The 20,521-nt window shown below is 44.6% G+C and overlaps 1 protein-coding gene across 2 annotated transcripts in view; it reads right to left on the bottom strand.

The window, feature by feature from the left end:
- The window catches only part of ercc6l2 (excision repair cross-complementation group 6-like 2), a 154,698-nt gene that overhangs the window by 39,077 nt on the left and 95,100 nt on the right, over positions 1-20,521 (bottom strand). For both annotated transcript variants that reach the window (XM_078568432.1, XM_078568440.1), the window contains 3 exons: positions 12,218-12,363; positions 11,985-12,080; positions 10,665-10,764 (listed from right to left, as the gene is read on the bottom strand). In XM_078568432.1, the coding sequence (XP_078424558.1) occupies positions 10,665-10,764; positions 11,985-12,080; positions 12,218-12,363 (342 nt within the window). The remainder of the gene's footprint in view (positions 1-10,664; positions 10,765-11,984; positions 12,081-12,217; positions 12,364-20,521) is intronic.

The raw sequence follows: 20,521 nt of genomic DNA, 5'->3' as shown, positions 1-20,521 counted from the left end.
CTAAGAGAACAGAGTGCAGTGAGTTCAGAAAGAGTTAGGTTAGAGTAGGTGTGAGGGACAGAGAAATTGAGACGGCCAATGTCACACTGACAGTTCACAATGAAAAGATCGAGAGCAGGTAAGAGGCCAGAGGGAGGGGTCCAGGTGGAGGGAGAATACTGGAGGTGGGTGAAAGGATCCGTGGAATGGGAGGGGGGGAAGGACTCCTGCCCAAAAAAGTGACCACGGAGACAAAGGCGGCGGAAGAAGTGTTCAGCATCGTGCTGAGCCCGAAATTCATTGAGGTGAGGGCATAAGGGTATGAAACCAAGTCCTTTGATGAGTACCGAACGTTCAGCATCAGAGAGGGGAAGGTCAGAGGGTATAGTGAATACACGGCAAAGGCTGGGATTAGAAGACGGGATGGGGTCAGAGGGATGGAAAGGGTTGGAGAGTCCTGGATGGGCATTGGTATCAATAAGTTGTTGGAGTTTGCGTTCCTTAGCACCTGAAAGGAAGAGGAGAAGTTTCTTATTAAGGCGTTGGATGAGACGAAGAATAAAATGAAACTGGGGACAAGAACAGCTTTGAGATAGGATGAGTCAGTGCTCTCAGGATGCAGCAAGAACAGCAGTCCAAGGAGCGTTGCATGACCCGGAGATACCTGTAATCCTGGGTGGGTTCGAAACATGAGGGATGGAACTTCAGTTGGAATCCACGTGGAGTAAGTCGCAGACTTAGACAGTCACAGAGGAAGGAAATATGGCTGTGAAAGTGAGTTTTGGTAAACACCTAGTCAAACACCAGGAGGGAAATAGAAAGCAATGAAGGTGAACTGGGCAAAAGAGATAAACGGTGCTGCTAGACTTGCTGAGTTTTTACAAAAATAAAGAAGTTTTGCTACAATTGTACGGGCCCTTGGTGACACCACACATGTAATACTGTGTGAAATTTTGCTCTCCTTATTTAAGGAAGGATATACTTGAACTGGAGGCAGTACAACGAAAGTTCACTAGATTGTTCCATGAGATGAGAGGATTGTCCTTTGATGAGAGGATGAGTAAACTGCATCTATATTCTCCGAAGTTTAGGAGAATGAGAGGTGATCTCATTGAAACATAACAAGATTATTATGAAGGATTTGGCAGGGTAGAATATGAGAGGTTGTTTCCCTTGGCTGGTGAATATAGAACAAAGGGGCTTAGCTTCAGGATAAGGGGCTAATCATTTAGGACTGAGATGAGGAGAAATGTCTTCACTAAAAGGGTTGTGAATCTTTGGAATTCCCTACCTCAGAGGGTTGTGGATGTGCCATCCTTGAACATATTAAAGGTGGAGATAAACAGATTTTTGATCTCTCAGGGAATCAATAGACATGGGGAATGGGTTGGAAAATGGAGTTAGAGCCCAAGATCAGCCATGATCATATTGAATGGCGAAGCAGGCTTGACGGTCCATATGGTCTACTCCTGCTCCTCCTTTCTCTTATGTTCTAATGTTGTTGGTATAGAAGCTATTCACAATGGCAAGATTCTTGTACCTCACACGCACACAAATTCAGATTTTATTTTTCTTCATATTGCTCACCCCCACAAAATACTTTCTAATTTCTCCCTGAATGCCTCGACTCTTGTTGGGGTACAGATCTACAGGCACCAGCAGAATTCCAGCGCCTTGCCCAAATTACTTCTTTGTTAAAGCCAAACCTAGATATTGAATGCCAGCTGCAGGTTGCTTGACAAATGTTGGTAATCACCTAGGGCCTGGGAGAAGGGGGTGCACAAGGTGCAAAACACCAGCGCCTTGGGGCTCTGGCAGCCTGAGCTCACTGTCGCAAAAGGAATTCTTGTTGTTGTCCAGACTCAGCAGTCCGAGCTTCAGGCCTGAAAGACCAGTTAAAAAAAAACTGGATTGGTCAGGTCAGTTCCACAGTTTCTGTGCTGCTGTTTCTGGCCTTCGGGCAGTTTTGTGGCTCCGATTTTTAAAAAAAAAGCCTGCCAGAAAACCACAAAGCTGCCCAAAGGTCAGAAACAGCCTGAAATAATACATTTTAAATGTTTGGACCTGGTCCTGGACATCAGGAGGGTTGATTACAGAGGTAAATAACTTCATTCGAGAGTAAATTCAGCAGGGATATAAAATGAACATCCAACCCAAGCCTGTCCCTACTGAGTGAGTTAGGATAAAATTGGATCTCCATCCCTCGTAGGTAGAAGTTTATTGATTGTTTATAATTTGAACACAAACAAAAACTACAACTGGTATGTATAAGCATGTAATGTCTGAAATAGACTCTCCTCACTCATACACAAACAGCCTGTTTCTTTCAATATAAACTTAATACAAACACAACCAAAAAAAGTTTTTGTAATTTGCAGTCCAGGTTTTATTCAATTAATTTGAAAAATAACCAAAAGTATATGAAAAAAATTGAATAGAAGCATCTGTTGAGCAGCTCACTAAGTGCTATTGACCATCCTGGACAATTATAAACCCTACTGCTCAGACTGTCAAATCTGCCTTCAGCTAGCAGATTAAAACAGCTCTAGGAAAAAAATACTGTTGAGGCCAGGGCTTTGGGCAAGACTGGGGCTTTTAGGTGAAGAGTAACAGGAAAATAAAAATAACTTGCATTTACATAGAACGTAAACAAGTCTTCACAATATCCCGTAATGTTTTATAACCAGCAGATTACTTTTGAAGTGGTCCCTGTTGCTAGGAAGGCAAACCAGCGGCAGACAATTTTAAACTGAAAGAATACAAAATGAATGATTGGTCATAAGATGTGCTTTAGGTAGTGCTGGTTGGGGGAGAAATATTATGCAGAACACTAGAAGCTGTATAGTTGAACCTTCTATGGCCACATAAGCAGGCAGACAGAGTCTCTATTTAACATCTCATCCAAAATATGACATTTCTGATAATGCAGCACTCCCTTGGTGTTACACTGAAATGGGGCTCAAATCCATAACCTTCTGGCTCAGAGGGGGCAGTGCTACCAGCTGTGGCAATTTGACCCTATAGGTATGAAAAGCTGTCTAGATTTAACCATGCTATCGTGAAATATGTAATTTAAAATATTTTTATTTTGTTCAAAACCTTATTTTGGATCTTAGAAATTTCAATTACTAATAACGTTTGAGTGATTCAACTGGTTCATCTTTATTTTCCTTTTATTATTGGCAGGTTCTCTTGACTGACAGTTCAAGATTGGCTGTTTTTTTAAGTATTTAGTAGATTCTCATTGGTTATTCTCCAGCTGTTTACCTTGCTTTTGATTTGCCCATTGGTCTATAAAGGTCATCTAGCAATGCACCTCATTTTATGAAAAAGAAATGACCAAGTTATAATGTATGAGCAGATTTGCAAGTCTGAGTGTACTGCTGAGGGCTTTCTTTTGAAGCTCTCATGTTATCTTCCCTTGAGGTTGCTAAGGCCTGCTGAATGCAATCTATTGGAGAAACCAATGAGACAAAACTGCGCAGTTAGTGCTCAAGTTACTCATTGCTCCAGCTCCTCCAATCACAGGTTCCCTACCACGCCCCCCCCGCCCCCCCGCTCTTGCCTCTCCTCCAGAGACAGAACCTATGATCAGAGGAACAGCAAGGGTGGGAGAGAGGGAACCTGTGATTGGAAGTAGGAGCAGTTATTCTGGCCGTTCCCATTAGCCACCATGCAGGAGTCCTTCAGCTGCACTAAACAATTTGTGACAAAATCATCTGGGAAGCCAAGGTGGAAAAACAGAAAATTAAAGAACAGGAGGGAGTCTCTGCTGGTATCAAGGCCTTTGCAGGCCTGTGGGAGTTGTCAGTCAGCCTCGTGCCAGGCTGAATCTGGCTGTCATTCGCATCCGCAGCATGATTCAATCCCAGGGAACTGGAACTTTGCTTCAGTAGTGATACTGAGTGATACTGAGTTATCCTGAGTGAGGTGAGTGAGTGCAGTGTCAGTATGTTCAGTGAGGGAGGAGGGAGCTTAGGCAGCAGGAAATGCATGGGGCCACCCCTTCTCTCCCTCCCTCCCCCCTTCAAAAGCTCTCCAACAATGAAACAATGTGAGATGCAGCATGGAGGTGGTCTTTCTTTCCTATACAGAACAGGTAATTGAAATATATAAAACAAAACCTGAAAGGTTTTCTTGCAGTCTGGGTTGCAAGTATTGAATCTTTCCCTCAAATATGAATTTACTGTCAACATGTACATATCCTGTCAAGTTAACAATATTGCACAATGCTTGTTAAAATAAAATTTATACTCACTGGTTTGTTTAATAGTCGTGGTGGGATCACCTATAGGGCGTACACAAGCTAACACTGCATTATATCATTGCTGCTCCTAATATTAATGACCCATGCTGCATATATATATCGGATGATATTTGTGACCAGATGCCAACAATGGGCGTTATCATTTTACCAGGATCTTTCTGGGAGTGTTTGGTGAAAGAATTGATGAATCTTGAAAGGGAAAAAAATAACATGTATGATTGAAGAGGAGGGTTAAAAGAGATGGGGAGAATAAGGGGCATGGAAACAGGAAAATCACCAAGCCCCATGATTTCTCTCCCTGGCCCTGTCATCACCTTGACCGCACTCTGCATTCACACATGCCCATCCAATCCTAGCAGGAGTTACTAGACAGCAAACAGGAGCCTTGGATGCTTGAACCCTACAACAATAAGTTGTATTTATATAGTGCTTTTAATATGTTTCACAAGGAAAGTATAAAACAAATTATGACACTGAACCACATAAGGAGATATTAGACCAGATGACCAAAAGCTTGGTCAAAGAGGTAGATTTTAAGGAGCATCTTAAAGGAAGAAAGGAAGATAGAGAGGCAGAGAGGTTTAGGGAGCATATTTCAGAGCATAGTGCCTTGGCAGCTGAAGGCATAGACACCAATGGGGGAATGATTAAAATCAAAGATGCTCAAGAGACTATAATTAGAGAAGAGCAGATATTGGGAAGGTTGTAGGGTATGAGGAGTTTACAGAGATAGGGAGAGGCTCAGCCAGGATATATCTCCTAGGTCGCTCAACTTGTTGATAGCCAAAAAAAGGTGACGGCTCTCTGTCTGGGAGCAATTCATCTCTACATGGACTCTGGTGCCATCTTGTTTGCTAGAGATTATTGAATAGAGGGTTCTCATCAGGAGCAGTGGTGCAAGGACAGCATCGTGATTATGTTGTTGCCCTTTTACAAATTAACAGAAGCAGTAACAATAACTGCAAAGTACAATACTTAGCAAGTTAAATTCATATGATAGGTTTGTATTGTCAATCAATTTTGGAAAAAGAAAAGCGATTTGTAATAACATAGCTGTTGTGAGAGAAAAAAAGCATAGCATCAAGTATGAATATGGTATTGCTAAAAATACTAAGACAGACTTGTCCAAACCGTGGCCAGCAGGCTGCGATCGATTGGTGAAAATGCTGGTACAATGTCAGTGTGCTTGAGGATTTCTCTAGAGGACTGCTACTCCAATCACAGCCTGTTTTTCTCCTGCGTTTTCTGCTGAAAGACTCACTATTGAGTCTATCGGCAGCGAACAATAGGAGAGAAACAGGCTGTGATTGGAGGAGCAGTGAACACTGGGAATTGCGAATATGTGAAAATAGGGAGACTCTGGAGCGCGCAGGGTCTCCGTTCACCACGCTTTCCCGTGGTTCCAGCCACTTTCCCGCAGCTCTGGCCCGGCTCCAGCACGTCATTCCCGACCACTTGTTCCTGGCTCCAGCTGCTCTACCCCTGCCCTCACCGCTTCCCTCCTCACTCTTAGCACTCCTCTCGGCGGGCACACACGTTCGGGCTCCGCTAGGCCTCAGTCCTCACTCCAGGCGTCTCCTCCACTCTCATTGCACTCACTATCGCGCCCCCACCCCCCCAAGCCGATTTAGTGAGTGAGGATGGGTGAGTGTGTGTGTGAGGATGAGTGAGTGTGTGTGTGAGGATGACTAAGTGAGGATGGGGGTGTGTGTGTGTGAGGGTGAGGGTGGGTGTGTGAGGCTGGGGTTGGGTGTGAGTGAGTGGGTGGGGGTAGATGTGAGGGTGGGTGTGTGTGAAGATGGGGCGGGTGTGTGAGGGTGGGGGATGAGTGTGAGGGTGTGGGGGTGTGTGTGATGGTTGGAGAGGTGTGTGAGGGTGGGGTGTGCATGTGTGTATGAAAGAGAGAGGGGTAAGAGTGTGTGTATGAGAGAGAGGGGTGTGAGAAAGAGAGTGTGTGTGTATGTGTGTCAGTCAGAGAGGGGGTGAAATGTGTGTGTTTGTGAAAGAGAGGGGTGAGAGCGTGTGTGACAGTGAGAGACAGAGAGGGGTGAGAGTATGTGTGTGTATGAGAGGGGTGAGAGTGTGTGTGAGAGACAGAAAGGGGTGACAGTGTGTGTGAGTGTGAGAGACAGAGAGGATGAGAGAGTGTGTGTGTATGAGAGAGGTGTGTATGAAGACTGGCATCTGTAATGCTGGGGACCTCCGGAGGAGGTCGAGATGGATCATCCACTCGACACTTCTGGCTGAAGATTGTTGCAAATGCAACAGTCAAATGCAACAATCAACAGTGCTATCAAGTGGCACTTGCTTAGCAATAACCTGCTCACTGATGCCTTATCTTTTACACTTATGTGCTGGGCTCCTCCGTCATTGAGGATGGGGATATCTGTGGAGCCTCCTCCTCCAGTGAGTTGTTTAATTGTCCACAACCATTCACGACTGGATGTGGCAGGACTGCAGAGCTTAGATCTGATCCGTTGGTTGTGGGATCGCTTAGCTCTTTCTATCACTTGCTGCTTACACTGTTTGGCATGCAAGTAGTCGTGCGTTATAGCTTCACCAGGTTGGCACCTCATTTTTACATATGCCTGGTGCTGCTCGTAGCATGCCCTCATTGAACCAGGGCTGATGCCCTGGCTTGATGGTAATGGTAGAGTGGCGGATATGCTGGGCCATGAGGTTACAGATTATGTTCGAGTACAATTCTGCTGCTGCTGATGGCCCAGAGCGCCTCATGGATGCTCAGTCTTGAGTTGCTAGATCTGGTCAAAATCTAACCCATTTAGCACAGTGGTAGTGATACACAATACGATGGAGGGTATCCTCAATGTGAAGCCGGGACTTCGTCTTCACAATGACTGCGCGGTGGTCACTCCTACGATACTGTCATGGAAAGATACATCTGCGGCAGGCAGGTTGGTGGGGATGAGGTCAGGTATATTTTTCCCTCTTGTTTTTCCCTTTTCCCTCACCACCTGCCTCAGACCCAGTCTAGCAGCTATGCCATTTAAGACTCGGCCAGCTCAGTCAGTAGAGGTGCTACCGAGCCATTCTTGTTGATGGACATTGAAGTCCCCCAACCAGAGTACACACTGCGACTCTTGCCACCCTCAGTGCTTCCTCCAAGTGGTGTTCAACATGGAGGAGCACTGATTCATCAGTTGAAGGAGGGCAGTATTTGGTAATAAGCAGGAGACTTCCTTGCCCATGTTTGACCCGATGCCATGAAGCTTCATGGGGTCCGGAGTCGTTGTTGAGGACTCCCAGGGCAATTCCCTCCCAATTGTATACCACTGTGCTGTCACCTCTGCTGGGCTTGTCCTGCTGGTGGGACAGGACATACCCAGGGATGGCCACAATGGCGGCTTTTTGCGCCATATTGTCCCATTCCCAACATGTCCCGCCTCATTCATAATGCATTCATGGGAAACATGCCGGATCACTGGCAGGCGGCTCGGATTTGCTTGCCAACCGTGACCTCAGCGCTTCCTCATTCCGGGCGCCATATTTAAAGCACACCAGAGTGCATGCCTACTTCATGTCTACAGACCAGGACTGCTCCAGGCGACAGATGGCCCCGAAAGCAAAGAAGATGGAAGCCCCCAAATTTACCGATGCCTGCTGATGCAGGGGAAGGCCACCGCAATGTCTTCTACCCTGCTCTGGCCACAGGAGGTCCACCAGAGTCACCAATCTGGCCTGGAAGGTGATGGAAGCGGCAGTCAGTGCCACTGGAGCACAAAGGAGGGCAGCCATCTGGTGCAGGAAGAGGATGAATGCTCTCATCTTTTCTGCCAGGGTAAGTCAACCACCTCATCGCTCTCAGCACACACATTCACAAACCCATCACACATCCACAGGGATCCCACACCTCAAGGGGCTACACAGTTAACTCTCACACACACCCTCACATCTCTATCAGGCTCATATCCTCTGGAGCTCATATCTTCATCCCGTCCATGGCTCCCTCACCACACAAACATTCTTTACAGTGCCATATGTCTTACTCACACTCTCTCCATCTGTTTTTATGCAGACAACAGCAGGGAGAAGTCCCAGACATGTCCTAGACCGGCGTGTTTTCCCACCAGTGTAACAGAAAATCTGGCATGGGGGGGATGATTCCGGTCAGGCCTTACTTTGCATCCCATTAGCGGGATGCAAAGCAGCTTCAGGCCGGCCTCCATCAGGATTGGCGTTCCACCATGGCGGATACCATTGGATGATCCCACTGTGCTTTCACGCTGGTGTAAAACTGATTTTTGGCCTTCTCGCCATATACAGCCATGACGCCCGATGCCTATGGGACTGGAAAATTCCGGCCTGTGTGTGTGTGAGGGAGCGAGGGGGGTGAGAGTGTGCGTGGGCGGGAGGGGTAAGAGTATGTGTCTGTATGTGTGAGAGGGGTGTGTGTGTGTGTGAGAGTGAGAGCGAGGAAGGGGTGAGAGAGTGTGTGTGAGAGAGAGAGGGGTGAAAGCTTGTGTGTACGTGTGAGAGAGAGAGAGAGAGGTTGTGTGTGTGTGTGTATAAGAGGGGGTGAGAGAGTGGCCTGAATTTTACCTTTGGCGGGTGCGTGCAATTGGTGGGTCTGGGAGCGGTTGGGAAACGGACCCCCAACTGTGATGGGCCCCCGACCGCGATTTCACACTGGTTGGCCAACTAACGCTGGGAAGAGGGTGCGCGACGACATTTCTGTGGGTATGCACTGTGAGAAAGCTGCCTGAAAGCAGACAGCTGCCTTAGGGAGTGGCAGACCTCAAAATGCTAAAATAAAGGTTTAAAAGCTGCAAAAGAAATGTCCACGCATCATAATCAATCACCTGAAAATATAGCTGATAAAAATGCTGTCCATGGGTATTTATTTTTATTTTATTTCATAACGGATGAGGTTTTATGAAAAGTGCAAAGGCCACCTGGCCGATTTGCCCGTCCACCAACTGTAAGGTTGGACAAGCCACGAAAAATCAGAGACAATTGCGCTGTTAATGGACTTAACTGCCCTCTGACTTCTGCACATGCCTGCCGAGCGAAATATCGTGCGAGTGCGCAACAACGTCAGGACGCTTGCCCGATCAGGTCGGGCGCACGCATACCAGCGGGACCTAAAATTCAGTCGGTGCAGAAGAGAGAGGGGGTGAGAGAGAGTGTGTGTCTGTGTGCGTGTGTGTGTGTTTCTGAGAGAGCAAGGGGTGAGAGCATGTGTATGAGAGTGGTGAGAGTGTGTACGCGTGTCAGAGAGAGGGTGAGTGTGTGTGTGAGAGAGAGTGGATGAGAATGTATGTGATTGAGAGAGAGAAAGGGGTGAGAGTGTGTGTCTGTGTATGAAGGAGAAAGGGGTGAGAGTGTGTATGTATGTGGTTGGGGTGAGTGTGTGTGTGTTAGAGAGAAAGAGAGGGGTGTGTGTGTGTGAGTATGTGTGTGTGTGAGAGAGAGAGAGAAAGGGGTGACAGTGTGTGAATGAGAGGGGTGAGAGTATGTAATTGCATGTGAGAGGGTGAGTGTGTATGTGTGTGGGGGTGAGAGTGTGAGTGCGTGTGTGTGTGTGCGTGTGTGTGAGGTGTGTGTGCGTGTGAGAACTGTATGTGTGTGTGAGAGAGAGAAGTGAGAGTGTGAGTGTGTGAGAGAGAGAAAGGGGTGACAGTGTGTGTCTGTGTATGAGGGAGAAAGGGGTGAGAGTGTGTGTGTATGTGGGTGGGGTGAGAGTGTGTGTGTGTGAGAGAGAGAAAGAGAGGGGTGTGTGTGTGTGTGTGTTTGAGAGAGAGAGAGGTTTGTATGTGTGTGTTTGTCTGTGTGAGTGGGATGGGGAGGGTGTGTCTGGCTCATTTCCAGTCTCAGGATTCTCATTCACCCTCACCCCCATGCACCAACAGGTACTCTCACCCACTCTCACAGTGGGTGAGGGTGAATGAATGAGCGCCCTGAGACTGAGAGTGAGCTGGACACACACACTCACCCTTTCAAACTCTAATGGTTGTTTTTATGTATTACTCATTGTTAAAAAATTGTCAATTTATTGTGATTTTTTTCAGTTCATCATTTCTTTTCATATGTCGTTTTTTAAAAATTCACGTTTAATGTTGTGCCAAACCTTACTTTTCTGAAATTTGCTATCGACATCACCGAGTGTGAGAAAAATTGAAATGTGGCACCCCCCCGTCACATGAAAAGGTTGGGCAAGCCTATACTAAATCACTGAAAAACTTTTACTAACCCAATAAATCCAGCAAGGAGGGTTTACTTTTACAGGGTTATCAGGGGTCATTTTGTTACATTTTTATATGCTTAGAACATCTGAGGGAAAAGTATACCCAGCTGATCAACAATTTAAATTGGCCTGCTTAGAAATCCTTCAGAAAGAATGAATTATTAAGAAGCAGATGAAAAGTTGAGAAATATTGAGCACCAGTTAATTGCTCACCTGCTTGTAAAGCTGGCGCAGATACATGATCTCCTCAATCGTTCCCAATGAAATTAGTCGGAACACTTTAACATCTCTGCATTGACCGATGCGATATGCTCTACAGGGGTGGGAAAAAAATGATTTGTTGAAGTCAGAAGAGTAGTTATGTTGTCGCCACTCGTAACCAGTCAAGGATAACGAGATATACGTTAGCAAGTCAGTAAATGAGTTTTACAAATCTTTATATCAGTAAATATTAGAATAACAAATATTATTTACAGTATTCAACTGATCAAAGTCAGAGGTAAATTGAATTTGCAAGTTGTGAAAATGGCCTGATTAAAAAATACTTGGTGGAAAACTGATTTAAAACACAAAAAGAACAGGGTGTTATTCACATATGCTGCTGCCCACTTGAATCGGGCAGAAAAATAAAAAGCAGTCTGCCTACTGGGTGGTAAAAACTGGGTGACTTGGAGGCTGCCTGCTGCCACTCTGCCAAATAGTGGAGGGCATTTCAGCTAGGTCTCATGTAAGGTGTTTGAGCCAAGGCAGCATAGGCCTCTTCTTCCTGCAGACCAGATTTCACTGAGGCTGCTTAGTTGTTGGTTAATAGGGTCCTGATTTTCACGTAATAATGAGGTTCCTGCCTACAGCAGATGCCTTGGTCTCCTAAAGAACCCAATTAAGCTAGCAGTGGGCAGCAATTGAGTGGCAAGTTTTCTGAGGTAATTTGAACTAAGCAGCTGCACAATTCCGCAGGGCATGGTGGATTAAAACCGCTCCCTATGAAATTTGTTTTCAATCTGCTATCCCCCTACCCTCAGAGGTGCAAAAGGGGATCCCAATGAGACTGTGAGATCATAAGATTTCGGAATTTCTGAGCATTTGTTGAATTACTAACACATTATTTATGTACATCAATAAAACACATTTTCTGCACCAATAATACTGTTTATCTTTGAATACCTCATGCTGTCTTTTAAATGTGAAAATTGGGTTCATGTGAACGTGTCAAATTTACGGGGGTGGCTGGGGTGGTGGGTGAGTCTTCACATGGAAGAAAATATTGGCCTAAGGTAATCTCATTCATGGACTTTCAAGATCATTACTTTTCATTATAAATTCATTAAGGCCCTTGGTTGGTTGTTGCTACTGATGGAAATAAGTCTGCTTGTTCTAACAGGAGGGGAGACTAGATGAGCAGTTGTCATTGTGGCCATAATTATGTGACAACTAGTAGCTGGCAGAATGCAAGCTTTAGGATGCCTGGGAGAAGAATGGCCCTTAGGGAAACATAGTAGAACACAAAAATGGAAGAAAAATTTGATCACATACCTATCAATAGCTTGCAGATCATTAGCTGGATTCCACGTTGGGTCAAATATCACAACAATATTAGCTCCAACAAAATTTAGCCCTAAGCCACCAGCCCTGTGATGAAACAAAAACAGATATATAGTCAAGCAACAACAAGTTAAACAGTAATGATCTGTTGTCTGTACAGTAATTTACTTTTTAAAAGAAGTAACTTAAAAAATTGCACAATCTGCAAATTCTACATATCTTACATTGTGGACACTAAGCAAATGTTGATGTCTTGTGTACTGTTGAATTCCTTCACTATTTTGATCCTCTCCTCCGTCTTGGTTTTCCCATCAAGTCGTCGGTAATCCAATCCAGTTGACATACAGTATCTCTCCAGCACATCCAAAAGCTGATGGAAGACAAACATTTTACACAAACGTGACGTAAGCTCAATCAATTCTCCACATTGTCCACTTCCTGTTCAGACTGTGAAGCATCTCTCCAATGCCTTACTTTAAATCCGGTACAGAATTAAATTCTTAATTTCAAACATTTTGGATTTACAGTGCCACAATGTAGTTTTGAGTTAAGATAAGAGTTATGTTTTTCTATTTTTCCCCCATATTTAATTAAATTTGTCTTTTCAAAAGGTTTCATGTTGTAAACTGCAATTGCCATTAAACATCCATTCTCCTGTCTTTGGCTGCACTCTGGAATTAAGTGGCTTGACTCACATGTTCTGCTAGGGGCAGAGACTGATTTACTTTGTGAATCTTGCTTGTGCTAAAAGATTTGTGAGCTATTTCCTCCCCCAGGTCTAATGGAAAAGCAAACAAGGGCGAGTGGCAGCAGGTGACTCATATAGTGCCACTTTAGCTGAGGAAAATTTGGAGCAGATATTAGAGAAAAACCATCTATACTCAAAGGGTAGATTTACCTTCATTCATTAAAACTCACTCTGAGTTGAAGCATGTTTTCTGGCTTTCCAATTATATCAACTGTTTTGTTAAAAATGAGCAAACAGGGAAAGATAGATTAGGAAGAGTGAAAAAAAGTATGCAATAATTTAGAATGCAAGATAAAAGCACAAAATGGGATTATTCAAAACACAATTGGGCACCACGATTGGTGAGTTATGTACTCAAGGAATGAGATTTGATTGTTTGGATGACCCTTTTTAGATGACTCTTATTTTACTTCTGTTTTTAAATGCAGCCGAAAAGCTGTTTTGACATGGATTGGACGATTGTAACAATCTGTCACTGATGTTCAGGTATGGATGGAGGTTTAAAATAATAAATTAAATCACATTTATATGTCTGCATTATGCTTGAAGACATTATTCGGTAGGAAAAAAGAAATACATATGTACTAGCTCTTGAATATGCTGCATATGTAAAATCACAAACTAGAAAATAATTGATTCAGATACGTTATAAAGTTTATATTTTCTTCTCGATATGAGGAGCTTGTAAAACATCATCAGACATCCCTGGAATAAAAATGGGACATCAGATACCAGAGGAGGGAATTATGTTGCAAACTATTTGATACCTGCAACGGGAATAGTCAAAATGAGTAGCTTTTGACTCAAGAAATGGAGTCACAGAGAATGCAGTAAATCTTAAAATAAAAACTGCAACCACAAAGTTAAAAGAATAAGCACAAAACTTTCTGGAGCTGAAATCCTTACGATGAATATAATATCAGCTCTTAAAGCTTGCCACAACCAAGCAAATTACTTTGCAAAGCTTGCATTTTACTTAATCCACGTTGGGGCATAGACTGATTTGGAAAATGGTCAATGGGGAGTATGTTTCCTTTCAAACCAGGATCACTTTGCAAGGACCAGTTGTCAAGTTGTAACTGGAGATACAAAGGCTGAGAATTAATGACAGGGAAGGGTTTTGATAGTGTGGATGTGGAGAAACTGTTTCTACTTGTGGGTGAGTTCAGAATAACGGGGCATAAATGCAAGTTATAATCAAATGAAGAACTTGGGAGAAATTTCTTTGCAGAAAGAGTGGTGAGAATGTGGGTAGCTTTGATGCATTAAGAGGCAGTTTGATGATGCATACATAAGAGGGAAGGGAACAGAGGAATACAAGATCAAGCTGGAATGAGGTGATTAGAATGGGGGGGATAGAGGGGGAGTTGTGTGGAGGATAATTACTAGCATAGACCAATTGGGCCAAATGGTCTGTTTTTATGCTTAGGTTCTATGTATTAGATTCATATAAAACTCCTCCATAAGATAGAATATTAACCTGCACACTAAGTGCTTCTTGGCATTGAAATGCAATAAAAATATAGATATTGGAAGTCTGTCTGCCTACATAATATCTGAAATTGCTGAAATAAATACTCATAAGTATAAGATATCTCTGTAAAAACATAACTTTACTTTTGAAAAGAGTAACTGAGATTTCTTTTTTTTTAAATGATTCAAAGAGATGATTGGATGGCTGTATGCCTAAAATAACTCCATGTTAATAAAAGCAAACAGCCAGTTAATGTGGATAACTTTCATTTCTTCCCCTGAATGCTCTCCCTCATGAACACTGGTTCCTGCCAGCAATCCTCTAATTTTAAAATAGTCTGTTCCTCAAGTATAACTAATTTTTAAGAAAACTATGTTCTTACAACACTGGGAAGGAAAGTCAATTTTGATCAACCAAATTTGGAGCAATATACAGCATTTACATTTTATGGATTTTCAGGCAAGAATTCATTGACAAGTGCAAATAAAGTGGAAACTGCGTTAATAAAAGCAAAATACTGTGGATGCTGGAAATCTGAAATAAAAACAGAAAATGCTGGAAAAACTCAGCAGGTCTGACAGCATCTGTGAAGAGAGAAACAGAGTTAATGTTTTGAGTCCATATGACTCTTCTTCAGAGCAATGTTCTTCAGGAAACTGTTATTTTGCTGAATAGAGTTTTTACTGTAGAGGTAATGCCCCAGTTTAATTTTACATTAAAACTAACATACCCATATGATGCAACATCCCAAATCAGAACTTTTAAGAACTGTAACTAAAGTCATTCTTACAATGGCAATTATGGATCTCAATAGAAAATACAACCTCCAAATCCCACACTAAATTCTTCAATTTGTATCTTGTTCCCAGCTTCAGTATTACTTCTGAGGCAGGATTCATATGAGGGAAATTTGGAGATATTGCTACATAAGTTAGCACCAAGTTTACACTTGTGCCTGCATCAATGTCATTTACTGTGAACTGAAAAATTAGATCATAAAAAGCCCTGTGGCTTCTTTAAAAAAATAATCACCTTTCCCTTTGATTATGCTTTACTCAGTGAAAATTAAAATTTTATAATGTGTAAGTCAAACACAGCTGTTTAGTACTAAAGCTAAGGTTGAGTGTATGTGGATATCGTAACTTAAAATACTTACGCTAAAAACATTTATCTGCTAAAAATACTAGGAGGGTGAATTATCATGAGAGGCTTGTTGACCATCGCAACTTTGGTACAAAATCCAAAAAAATGGTGCTTTTGATGCTCCTCCAAAGTTACGGCAGACAAGCAAGAGAACCCACAGAAATTCAGGCATAGTAATTTTACACATCATGAGTTTACACTGGGATTGTGAGGTTGGGGCGGAATCGTCCCAGATTTGCACTAAGTGCCGATAGCGGGCGGGTAAAATGACGTTTTACCCACTGGCTGCGTTGGTGGGTTTTCACGCCGTATCGTCCCAAACCCGCCAGATTATTTATGCATTCCTGGGAAACACACTGTTTCCATGGCGGGCAGGCTCCAGTTCGCCTACCATGCTGTCACCTCACTACTTCATCAAGCCAGGCACCACACTTGAAGTACAGCCGCGCTCAGTGCTTCCAGCCCAGGACTGCAACAAAGGAGACATGACCCCGAAAGGCAAGAAGACTGCAGCCCTCGAGCGCCCTTTGGATGCCGTGGAGCCCTGCTCTGAGGTCATCTACCACCGCTCTGGCTGCAGGAGGGGCAGCTACATTACCTCCTGCTTGGTAGGCAATGGCAGTGGTGATCAGTGCCAATGCTGCACAGAAGAGGTTGGCCATCCAATGCAGATAGAGGATGAATGATCTCATCTGTGCAGCCAGGGTGTGGCATCCATCTCAGTACTTTAAACTCACACACTCAAGCCCATCGCACATTAACTGGCATCTTGCTCACTGCCAGCTCAAGGGACATCATCACCCATTCTCACACATACCCTCACATGTCCATCTGGCCTCATCTCCTCTGGAGACTGCCTCCTCAGGCACCACCATCTTGAGGTTACTTGCACAGGTCAACATGTGACCCCCATACACACCCTGGGTTACCCTCCTTCCCTAGTACAGCCCTCGTCCTACAGCCTTTTCCCTTGCCCAAGGCCACTTCTCTCCCTTCCCCAAGCAAGACTTTGCCCTGCAGCTGTTGAAAAGCCACCCACATATGGCTGATCTGGTAGGTAGAGACCCACCTGTGAGCCCCCTTAAAAGTGATGTGGTACTGTCTGTGAAGCCTGGCGCTGATAACCGCGAGTGCTGACCAAAGCAAGGTAGGCAAACAAACCTTGAAGTCCCAAGCGAAACGCAGCCCGCTAAGTGCACGTCGCTTTTGGGGTGTGAAACACGTCATTGTGCTTTCCCACCGACGTGGACGGACGATCCAGTAGGGGGAGGAGGGGGGACGATTCTGGCGGGCAGGCCTAATGATATGCCGATATATTACAATGAGGTTCCCGACGTCTGATGGTGGGAAACGTGCTGAGTGGATGATCGCGAACTGGTTTCATGCTGTCGTGAAACTGATAGCGCGATATTGTCCACTCACGCCACCGAACACAATCGCGCCGACGGGCACATAAAGTCCTGGCCTAGGTTTTCTGATCCTGGTGCAAACATCATCTGGGGTCAAACATCAGAAGCTTTTCCATGCCATGATTTTCAACCCTCAAATGTAATCATTTACTGTATGTCCTCACTTAAGGTTGTGGTTGTGTTCCTGAAAATCATGACTTTAAGTGAAACAACTTTAAGTGAATCGTGGGTTCCCACAGGAATTAATGTTAAAGTCGGAGTTAGGTTACTCTGGACATTTCTTGTCCAGAAAAACCAATGTACAAGTTGAAATACAGTACCGTACAAGTGCTTTCCTAGCTTGAGTAACTTGCAAAATAAAATAAATCACTGAATATAACAGAAGTATTATGTAAATTCAAATTGGATAACACTAAATCACCCAAAGAAGCCCTGAGTAGCACAGCTTCTGTATCTCACCCACAGCACTCCTGAAACTCAGCTCAACTTTTTGCTTGCTTTCCTTTCTCCCTGTCTCTGTCTCTCCTCTTTCTCTCCTTTCCCACTCTGTTTGTCCCTCTCCCTCTCCTTTCCCACTCTCTCTTTGTCTCTCTCCTTTCCCGTTCTGTCTTTTGACCCAGCAACAGTGAAGGAACGGCGATATATTTCCAAGTCAGGATGGTGAGTGACTTGGAGGGGAACTTACAGGCGGGTGTGTTCCCATCTATCTGCTGCCCTTGTCCTTCTAGATGGTAATGGTCGTGGGTATGGAAGGAGCTGTCAAAGGGGCCTTGGTGAATTCCTGCAGTGCATCTGCTAGATGGTACACACTGCTGTTACTGTGCATCGGTGGTGGAGGGAGTGATTGTTTGTGGATGTGGTACCAATCAAGCGGACTGCTTTGTCCTGGGCGGTGTCCAGCTTCTTGAGCGTTTTGGGAGCTGCACTCATCCAGGCAAGTGGGCAGCATTCTATCACACTCCTGACCTGTGCCTTGTAGATGGTGGACAGGCTTTGTGGAGTCAGGAGGTGAGTTACTTTTTGCACGATTCCTAGCCTCTGACCTGCTCTTGTAGCCACAGTATTTATATGGCTAGTCCAGGTCAGTTTCTGGTCAATGGCAACCACCAGGATGTTGATAGTGAGGGATTCAGTGATGGTAATGCCATTGGGCGTCAATGGGCAATGGTTGGATTCTCTCTTGTTGGAGATGGTCATTGCCTGGCACTTGTGTGGCACGAATGTTACTTGCCAATTGTCAGCCCAAGCCTGGATGTTGTCCAGGTCTTGCTGCATTTGGAAATAGACTACTTCAATATCTGAGGAGTCGCGAATGGTCCTGAACTTTGTGCAATCATCAGCGAACATCCCTACATCTGACCTTATGATGTAAGGAGGGTCATGATGAAGCAGTTGAAGACGGTTGGGCCGAGGACACTACCCTGAGGAACTCCTGCAATGATGTCCTGGAACTGAGATGACTGACCTCCAACAATCACAACCACCCTTCTTTGTGCTAGGTATGACTCCCATCAGTGGAGAATTTTTCCCGATTCCCATTGATTCCAGTTTTGGCCGGGCTCTTTGACGTCACACTCGGTCAAATGCGGCCTTGACAGAGTCATAGAGGTCTACAGCAAAGAAAGAGGCCCTTCGGCCCATCGAGTTTGTGCTGGTCAATCAAGTACCTAACTATTCTAATCCCATTTTCCAGCACTAAGCCCATAGCCTTGAATACCATGGCATCGCAAGTGCACATCCAAATACTTCTGAAATGTTATGAGGGTTTCTGCCTCTACCACCCTTTCAGGCACTGAGTTCCAGATTCCCACCACCCTCTGGGTGAAAAAATTCTTCCTCACATTCCCTCTAAACCTCTTGCCCCTTACCTTAAATCTATGCTCCCTGGTTATTGATCCCTCCACCAAGGGGAAAAGTTCCTTCCTGTTTACCCTATCTATGCCCCTCATAATTTTATACACCTCAATGTCCTCTGCCCCAGGGAAAATAACCCCAGTCCATCCAATCTCTCATAACTAAAACTCTCCCGCCCAGGCAACATTCTGCTAAATCTCCTCTGCACTTTCCCCAGTGCAATCACATCCATCCTATAATGCAGATTCCAGAACTGCACGCATACTCTAGCTGTGGCCTAACCAGTGTTCTATACAGTTCCAGCTTGGCCTTCCTGCTCTTATATTCTATGCTTTGGCTAATAAAGGCAAGTATCCCATTTGCCTTCTTAACCACCTTATCTACCTGTCCCGCTACCTTAAGGGACCGGTGGACATGCATACCAAGGTCCCTCTGATCCTCGGAACTTCCCAGGGTCCTACCATTCATTGTGTATTCCTGTGCCTTGTTTGTCCTGCCCAAGTGCATCACCTCACACTTATCCGGATTAAATTCCATTTGCCACTGATCAGCCCATCTGACCAGCCCGTCTATATCCTCCTGTAATCTAAGGCTATCCTCCTCACTATTTACCACCCCACCAATTTTCGTGTCATCCACGAACTTACTGATCAACCCTCCTACATTCAAGTCTAAATCGTTTATATATACCCACAAACAGCAAGGGACCCAACAACGATCCCTGTGGAACCCCACTGGATACAGGCATCCAGTCACAAAAACACCCCTCGACCATCACCCTCTGCTTCCTGCCACGCAGCCAATTCTGGATCCAATTTGCCAAATTGCCTTGGATGCCATGGGCTCTTACCTTCATTATCAGTCTCCCATGCGGGACCTTATCAAAAGCCTTGCTGAAGTCCAAGTAGACTACGTCAAATGTATTGCCCTCATCCACACTCCTGGTCACCTCTTCGAAAAATTCAATCAAATTGATCAGACCTCCCTTTAACAAAACCATGCTGACTGTCCTTGATTAAACCCTGCCTCTCCAAGTGTAGATTAATTCTGTCCCTCAGAATTGCTTCCAATAGTTTCCCCACCACTGAGGTTAGACTATCTGGCCCGTAGTCCCCTGGTTTATCCCTTCCTCCCTTCTTGACTAACAGTACCTGATTGGCTGTCCTCCAGTCCTCTGGCACCTCTCCTGTGGCCAGAGAGGTATTGAAAATTATTGCCAGCGCCCTTGTTATCTCCTCCCTTGCCTCACTCAACAGCCTGGGATACATTTCATCCAGGCCTGGAGATTTATCTGCTTTTAAGCCTGCCAGGCAACTTAGAACCTCCTCCCTTTCTATGCTAATTTCTTTAATTATATCACAGTCCTTCTGCTTGATTTCCATGCCCACATCATCCCTCTCACTTGTGAACACCGACACAATGTATTCATTTAGAACCCTACCTATGTCTTCCGGCTCCACACACAAATTACCACTATAGAAACATAGAAAATAAGAGGAGTAGGCCATTCAGCCCTTCAAGCCTGCTCCGCCATTCATTATGATCATGGCTGATCATCCAACTCAATAGCCTGCTGCCGCTTTCTCCCCAATATCCTTTGATCCCTTTCGCCCCAAGAGCTATATCTAACTCCTTCTTGAAAACATACAATGTTTTGACCTCAACTACTTTCTGTGGTAGCAAATTCCACAGGCTCACCACTCTCTGGATGAAGAAATTTCTCCTCATCTCAGTTCTAAATGGTCTACCCTGTATCCTCAGACTGTGACCCTTGGTTCTGGACTCCCCTACCATTGGGAACATCCTTCCTGCATCTACCCTGTTTAGTTTTGTTAGAATTTTATAGGTTTACTATGAGATCCCCCCTCATTCTTCTGAACTCCAGCGAATATAATCTCTC

This window comes from Cetorhinus maximus, chromosome 2, assembly GCF_964194155.1.
Source record: "Cetorhinus maximus chromosome 2, sCetMax3.hap1.1, whole genome shotgun sequence".
NCBI lineage: Eukaryota > Metazoa > Chordata > Chondrichthyes > Lamniformes > Cetorhinidae > Cetorhinus > Cetorhinus maximus.
Note: the sequence above shows the minus strand (reverse complement) of the source record. Positions and strands in the feature narration are given on the sequence as shown.